The 8,341-nt window shown below is 38.0% G+C and overlaps 1 protein-coding gene across 2 annotated transcripts in view; it reads left to right on the top strand.

The window, feature by feature from the left end:
* VCL (vinculin) overlaps positions 1 to 8,341 on the top strand; it is a 98,386-nt gene that overhangs the window by 51,073 nt on the left and 38,972 nt on the right. For both annotated transcript variants that reach the window (XM_007467504.1, XM_007467503.1), the window contains exons 3-6: positions 2,083 to 2,233; positions 2,414 to 2,522; positions 5,395 to 5,517; positions 6,949 to 7,109. In XM_007467504.1, the coding sequence (XP_007467566.1) occupies positions 2,083 to 2,233; positions 2,414 to 2,522; positions 5,395 to 5,517; positions 6,949 to 7,109 (544 nt within the window). The remainder of the gene's footprint in view (positions 1 to 2,082; positions 2,234 to 2,413; positions 2,523 to 5,394; positions 5,518 to 6,948; positions 7,110 to 8,341) is intronic.

Here is an 8,341-nt window from a genome sequence, read left to right as displayed (position 1 = left end):
GAAAAAAAAAAAAAAAAAAAAAAAAAGGTATTTGTTGGGAATTCCCTGGTGGTCCAGTGGTTAGGACTTGGGGCTTTCACTGCTGGGGCCCAGGTTCAATCCCTGGTCGGGAAACTAAGATCCCACAAACTATGCAGCACGGCCAAAAAAAAATGTTTATTCTAGGTGATTCATTACAGCAGGCTAATAAATTAGGGACTAGTTATGTAGCTGTATAAAACAATGAGGAGGCTCCTTGGGTACTTCTACTAGAACATCTCCAAGTTAAATTAAGTGAAAAAATCAGAATGCAGAGAGTATGCATAGTATGATCCTATTTGTGTAAAAATGGTGGAACCCTATGTTTTTGTTTCTTTGTGCATAAAGTGTCTTTATTTTGAAGAATACAGAGGAAACACATAACATTGGCTGCAAGTAGATGGAATTTGAATGCCTAGGAGATAGTGGAGGGAAGAAAAATTTTCACTGTATGCCTTAGGGTTTTATGTATGTGTATATGATTTTGTCATATGTATGGGTATATATATATATATATATATATATGTTATATAATTTCAAATTTAATTTTAATTTTAATTTAAAAGGAACAGAAAATAACCAGTCATCTAAGGCTGATCAAAAGCCACGCCAGTGAGGTCTTGCTCTTCGCTGATATTTATTATGTGCTGCCTTATGGCTCTGAAGTTTGTGAATTACCAAAGTATGCTTCTTGAGAGTTAGAATAGTGTTTTTGCATCTTTATATACATACCTATAGTGTCCATAGCCCAGTGCTTTTTATGTAGTTGAAATTGATATGTTGGTTTAATTCTATTTTTTAACAAGACTGTGTGTGTTATACTTGTTGAGTTTTTATATTATTTCATTTGATATAACTCGCTGTGAAGTGGGCTTTTATCTGCATGGGACATTTTCTGTGTTTTCAAGTAAGAATGTGTAATTTTGGCTAAATATTTTAACTTAAAGTAATTTGTTGCATGTAAGTTACTCAGTGATAACATAATGGATTTACTGAATATGAGGAAATGATCTGTTAAGTCCTTTTCAACTCTGTACAGAAGAATAATTGAATGAATAAATACATTTTAGTAGTACAGCAGGGTCAAGGAGAATACTTGCTTTATGCATTTCGGGTTCCTTTATTAAATGACCTGCCCCCCGACCGCAAAAAAAAGACACCTTTGGCTGATTGAGTCATCTGTGTTATTAAACTATATTATATTAAACTATTACTAACTGATTCAGTTATTAATGCCAGTGACATTTTAATTAACAGCATAGTTTTATAGGGTTGTTTTCAAACTGTCCAGTTTGTCAAACAAATCCATTTGGCTAGATGAAAGAAAAAATTTATGCATTACCTCATACTTTTGCTTTGTGTTTCCTCCTATTTCTTTGGTTTGTCTGATTATTAAATTTCACTTAACACAGTGCTTTGGTATTTTATTTCCAATGTTGAATCTGAAACTGTTGTCAGGGATATCAGTTCTTTGTGTAAGTGTCTTTTTTTTTTTTTGCGTTATGTGGGCTTCTCACTGCTGTGGCCTCTCCTGCTGCGGAGCACAGGCTCCGGACGCGCAGGCCCAGCGGCCACGGCTCACGGGCCCAGCCACTCCACGGCATGTGGGATCCTCCCGGACCGGGGCACGAACCCGCGTCCCCTGCACTGGCAGGCAGACTCCCAACCACTGCGCCACCAGGGAAACCCTGTGTGGCAAGCCCTGTGTGGCAAGCCCTGTGTAAGTGTCTTTTAATGCCAGTGTATGTAGGGTGAACAGGAAGGAAACAAAGGAGTTACAGAGATATAGCAACCTAAAGTAAAGGGTCCAAAACTTTTTCTCATTATTTTTTGTTGCCAGGAAATAATGAAGAACAAGGGCTTAGTGCAGTGAATGAAAGAATGTGCTGCCCTTAATTGTAAATTTTAAAAGCTGGAAACTTAGGTTCTATTATAAATTGGTCTTGGCTATTTTCCATATAGGAAAAAAATGTGAATTTATGGCCATTTACATTCTTTGCATTTGCATGTGATATTCTTCTGCTTGGTTCTGCCAGTGAGTTAACTCCATGTTCCTCTCCACAGGGTGGAGAATGCTTGCACCAAGCTTGTCCAGGCAGCCCAGATGCTTCAGTCAGACCCTTACTCAGTGCCTGCTCGAGATTATCTAATTGATGGATCAAGGGGCATCCTCTCCGGCACATCAGACCTGCTCCTCACCTTCGACGAGGCTGAGGTAGACAACCTGAGGCCCATGCAGACCTCTTCCAGACAAAAAGCCCAGCCTTAAAAGATAATAATGGAGGATTGAGGATTGTTTAGGATGACAAAATGTTGACTAGCTACACATCTGAATTATTGTGTTTTCTACTTATCGTTTACTCAATCGACTGAATACTATGAAATATATTTTCAGGTTCGTAAAATTATTAGAGTTTGCAAAGGAATTTTGGAATATCTTACAGTGGCAGAGGTGGTGGAAACTATGGAAGATTTGGTCACTTACACAAAGAATCTTGGACCAGGTTAGTCATATCCTACTTTTATAACAGAATTTTTTATGGATTGTCCATGTTTGATCAAGAGGAAAGGGGTACTCCTCCCTACTTTTTTTGTGGGAGATAGGTAATGATGCATTGAACTTTTAGTTGTCTCTACTCTGTTGATGGAGCTGACTCTGTGCTTCTACTGAAGAGATATCATTGTCTCTGAAAGCTGAATCTGCTTTCTACAGATCCTGGCCCTGTCTAATAAACTAAACTAGACATTGCAAACGTTGCTGGAGAATGTAGGAAATAATTTCCTATTACTGCAGTGCTTAAGGCCACCCTGAATCCTGACCTCTTCATTCCACATTATACAGCATTCCTTCACTGTCTGCCAGCTGGCCTGTAGCGCTCTGTGACCTCTTAGCTTGCTAATTAGCCTGCCTACTATTATGGATTCATGCCGTTGCCCAAGGCTGCATAATATAATCAGACCTAGAAGGAGAGAAGAACTTCTGTGGCTAAATCTCTGATTGTGTAGTCATCTGAGAATTCAGTATTCAAAATACATGAACAGATACCAGCTTTTGGTGTTATAGGCATATAACATGAACTTGAGGCTCCTTAAAGTATGAATGAGACCAATGACAAGACATATCAGATGTTTAATTTGTTAATATTAAGAATCACATATTATCTTATAAAATTCTTTTGTCTTACATAAAATGTATTTCCTTGAGGTTTCAGTGCAGTCATCCTGTAAACTTAAGGCAGTTTAGAATTTCTCTGAGCTGTCATTGAAAATCGCTGGGAAATGGCTTTAGAGCAGTACCCTTTAAACTTTCTCCTAGCACTGTGAAGAAATTTTATTTCTTCAAATGAAATCTTATGCAGATGAATTGGGAGATTGGGATTGACATATATATACTACTATGTATAAAGTAGATAACTAATGAGAACCTACTGTATAGCACAGGGAACTCGGTGCTCTCTGGTGACCTAAATGGGAAGAAAATCCAAAAAAGAGGGGATATATGCAGAAACTGACACAGCATTGTAAAGCAACTATACTCCAATTAAAAAATAAAATAGACAAGCAACAAGGATATATTGTATAGCAGGGAATTACAGCCATTACCTCGTAATAACTTTTAATGGAATATAATCTGTAAAATACTGAATCACTATGCTGTATACCTGAAACTAATATTGTAAATGAGCTATACTTCAATAAAAAAATCTAATGAAATAATGAAAAAAAAATCTTTGCAGAATCCCAACATATAAAAGACAGAAATGGAGCTACTCTGGATGAAGCAGAGGCAGCCCCACCCTTTCCATCTCCCTTTGGGTGCCCCTTGACGATCTGTGAACCTGCTTAAGAAATTCTAAGAGCAGTTTGAAAACGAAAGTGTTAGAGAATCACATAGTACCCTTGAATAATTACCAAAGTAAACAAAAAGTGCTAGCATGCTAACTCCAAAACACCAGATGCTTTCAAATGCTGTCATCACCATAATAATAATTATTATTATTTTAAAAATTTATTGTATTTATTTATTTTTGGCTGCATTGCTGTGCGTGGGCTTTTAGTTGTGGCGAGCAGGGCTACTCTTCGTTGCGGTGGGCGGGCTTCTCACTGCAGTGGTTTCTTTTGTTGCGGAGCTCGGGCTCTAGGCGTGCGGGCTTCAGTAGTTGTGGCACATGAACTCCAGAGCGCAGTCTCAGTAGTTGTGGCACACGGGCTTAGTTGCTTGTGGCATGTGGGATCTTCCCAGACCAGGGATCGAGCCCGTGTCCCCTGCATTGGCAGGCAGATTCTTAACCACTGTGCCACCAGGGAAGCCCCCATAATTATTTTTATTTGTTTCTAATTATAATAGTGATACATCCTTATTTTGGATAAGTTGGAAAGTACAGAAAAATTTAAAGATGAAAACAAAACACGTTATTGTAATTCTTAAGATTTCTTTCAGCCGCTAATTTCTTAGCCCAGGCACACCTTGCTTCACTTTCTTGTGCTTCACACATAACTGCGTTCTTACAAATTGAAGGTTTGTGGCAACCCTGTCTCAAGCAAGTCTATTGGTGCCATTTTTCCAACAGCATTTGTTCACTTCATGTCTCTGTGTCACATTTTGGTAATTCTCACAATATTTCAAAATTTTTTCATTATTATTATATTGTTATGGTGATCTGTGATCACTGATCTTTGATGTTACTACTGAAAAGATTATGATTCATTGAAGGCTTAGATGATAGTTGGCATTTTTTAGCATAAAGTATTTTTAAATTAAGGTATGTACATTGTTTTTTTAGACATAGTGCTATTGCATACTTAATAGACTACAGTATAGTGTAGACATAACTTTTATATGCACTGGGAAACCAAAACATGCCTGTGACTCGTTTTATTATGATATTCACTTTATTGCAGTGGTCTGGAACTGAATCCGCAGTACCTTTGAGGTGTGCCTGTACTAGGCTCACGTGAGATTCATATACACATAGGTTCAGTGGCCAGGTACATGGCATGAAAGCTGGTATGGTAGCCAGGCAAAGTATTTTTCCCCCCCACTTGTGAATTGTTTTTCAAATATATATTTACTAATTGCAACATTTAAAAAATATTTGTGAATGTATTTATGTCAAATGTGTGAAAATTATGTCACGTTTAGGATTTATATTTAATAAATTGCTTTTAAAGAGAAGAATAAACTTGCATTAATTTAGAACTGTCCTGAAAAATTTTATGTCATAAATGCTAGTGTTCAGTGATAGTATCTGTTGTTTAAATAAGTGGACAGTCAGTTTGGACTTTCACAGTAATTCATAATGGATTTAGGCTCAGAAAGCCAGACTCTGGATTGTTTCACGGCTCACTCTGCACAATTTATTCCCTGTGCCCCAGGAATGACTAAGATGGCCAAGATGATTGATGAGAGGCAGCAGGAACTGACTCACCAGGAGCACCGAGTGATGTTGGTGAACTCAATGAACACCGTGAAAGAGTTGCTGCCAGTTCTCATTTCAGGTATTTTCTGTCTGTACTTTATCTTACAGAAAAAAAACATGTTAACATGTTCTAAACTCTGGTGTTTATTTTCTTTTGCTGTTTAGTTGCATGTCTTTCAGCCTGAGTAAAAATGCAGCTGATTAGCTAAGAACCAGTATTTATCTTCTCTAATGCTCTCCTTCTCTTGCTCTTTGTTTGAAACTGCTCTCCTGTTGCCTCATACTGTTCTCTTCAAGTTCTAACAGGCCCTTTTCTCCTCTAGAAATACTAGTTTTGGATGTATGGATTTTGACACCTTTATTTGTACTCAGAAAAAACAATTAGGAGCTGGAATGGATATTATAGAGCACTGTATAGTAAGGAAGTGAACCCACAGCTCTTTCCTAGAAGATATTTAACTCTTCTCTACGTTGAAGAGCAGGTGGTGTACACCAACTAGGACCACGTTCCCATTGGGCAGAGCCCAGAAATGCAAACATGGTGGCTGCTCTCTCAACTAGCAAAAGGGAGTTGCACTTATTGAGTGTCCAGTATGTACCAGACATCTCATGGTTTATGTAAATTATCTTTGCCAAGTTGTGGGTTAGTTGGTTTAAGTCTCAGAGGGCAGCTTTATTTTCAAAATTTTACAAGGCATGTCACTGTAATCGCCAGCTACTGCCTTCCTGCTTTGTAATTCCAAGTAGTAGCTAAAATAGGAGATATGAGTGTAAGAGTTCAGAAAGCCCTTACATGAACTAGAAAACAAAAATTTGTAAATAGTGCCTTATAATCTTCTCAAAAATATGTTTTTGAGACTAACTGTTCCATATGGCAGAAAGGTTGTTGGGAAGAATCTTTCTTTTAATCTGGATAACTCAATAAAGTGTTGATTAATCTTTGTTTTTATAATTTTAGTTAGTTTATAAGAAGATATTCTCTAGTGTTATTATTTAGTGTTATTATCTAGTGTCCGTTATTATTTTCTTCTTCACTTTTAGGGGTTAGATAGTCCCTGCTATATATTAAGATAAATCATGGAAGATAAACTCAACACTTTGGGATCTTCCACTAGGATTGGGTCAGGCAGCATTCTTTGGTTACAGTTTTACTGACTGTTTTTATCTTGTCACATTAGGTTTGTGTTTGATGGGGCCAGTGTTAGGGCTGGGATGATAATTGATTTAGAAGGATGGTGGATATTTTGTGACTGTGGATCTTCAGTATATGCATGTTAAATTAGTTTTCTGATCATGATGTGGTGATGTTTTGTACCTTGAGCTTTCTTAACAGTGAAGGTTGCTGATACTGGAACTTTAATGGCAGACTTGCAGTGTTTGTTTTCATATTCTTTTTTAAGACCTTAGAAGCCCCAGACATGTTCACAGTGTGGAACATCTGGTGTGAATATTGTAATACAGCAAGATTAAATTCCAGGCTTTGTTTCTGATCTTTTGTTTATTTTTACAGCTATGAAGATTTTTGTAACAACTAAAAACTCAAAAAACCAAGGAATTGAAGAAGCTTTGAAAAATCGTAATTTTACTGTAGAAAAGATGAGCGCTGAAATTAATGAGATCATTCGTGTATTACAACTCACTTCTTGGGACGAAGATGCCTGGGCCAGCAAGGTAAGTGTTATTGGGGGAGCAATAAGCAAAATCCCCAATTTTCCCTTCCTGGGGATGTGATTGTCTCACATTTTTTCTTGTAACTGTGTGTAGCATAAGACTACTTAGATATTATGAAAGTATTTTCTTCTTTACTTTTGTAAAATAAAGGGTTATGGGTTACTTCCTGTTTTTGCACTTTTCCTTTGCTCTGAGGTAGAACAAACAAATAGGTATGCAGGGTGAATGTTGGTTGAAAGCTAAGATGTAGCTTTTCCTTCAAGCTGGAGTCTCATGGATTGGGCTGGTGGAGGAATTCTGGTGTGGTGTATACTCCCCTGGGTGGGAGCCCTGCCTTTCATGTGGGTGGTTGTTGCTAGGTGACTAAGTAAGATACAGAATATGCCTGTGATTGAATTTTATGGAAAACTTTTCTTAACCAATTTTTGACCCAGAGAAATCTACAAAGGAAACGCTTGACATTTCTAGGTGTGTCCCTTCATCATTCTGTTTTCCCTAAAGAGGGCTTAACTGAAATATTAGTTTTCACGTTTGTCAGTTAGTTTGAGGGGTCCCTTTACCCTTGGTCTAGAATTTCCTCTTGAATTCCAGAAGGGTTGGTGGATTCTGCCTAGAGCCCAGCAGCGGTGGTTTGAGGTGCTGCTGCTGTGGTCTGCTTCTTGTCTAGTGATTGGGAACAGAGACACTTGGGTTTACACTTCCCTTGTAGGAGCCCAAGATGCAGGCAGTGGGGGGAACACATTGTCTCCAGGATCCAGCTTCCCCCACTGTGTGCACCCAAATGCTATCTCCAGGGCCACCCAGCAGGCTGGTGGCAGACTACAGAGGGGATATTGTAGTATGATTTCCACTGGGTGCCCAGTAGGGCTCTGTTTGTCCTCCAGGACACCTATAAGGTAAGGTCGAAGCTGGGGCTAAAATCAACAGTCTCTCTTTGTTGACCAGAAAGTTAAACTAAGAGTGGAGGAGAAATTAGTCAGCTTATCTTAACTATGGATTTGTTTTCAGAGGCATGAAGTTCTTGAACAAGTTCTAAGACTGTATTTTAAATCCATATTGTAAAATCATGTAACGTCTTTGATATTTTACTTAATTTTGCTTTTGCACATTTGATAACTTTCACTTCCCTGTTATGACTTCTTTATGCATCTTTTTTTTTGTTCTCTTGTTTGTTTTATTCTTTTTCTCACGTTTAGAAGGTAAGCTTTCTCTTGCCCTCTAGTTTCTTTTTT

The sequence above is a fragment of the Lipotes vexillifer genome, unplaced genomic scaffold (assembly GCF_000442215.2).
Source record: "Lipotes vexillifer unplaced genomic scaffold, Lipotes_vexillifer_v1.1 scaffold865, whole genome shotgun sequence".
In the NCBI taxonomy this organism is placed as follows: Eukaryota; Metazoa; Chordata; class Mammalia; order Artiodactyla; family Lipotidae; genus Lipotes; species Lipotes vexillifer.
Note: the sequence above shows the minus strand (reverse complement) of the source record. Positions and strands in the feature narration are given on the sequence as shown.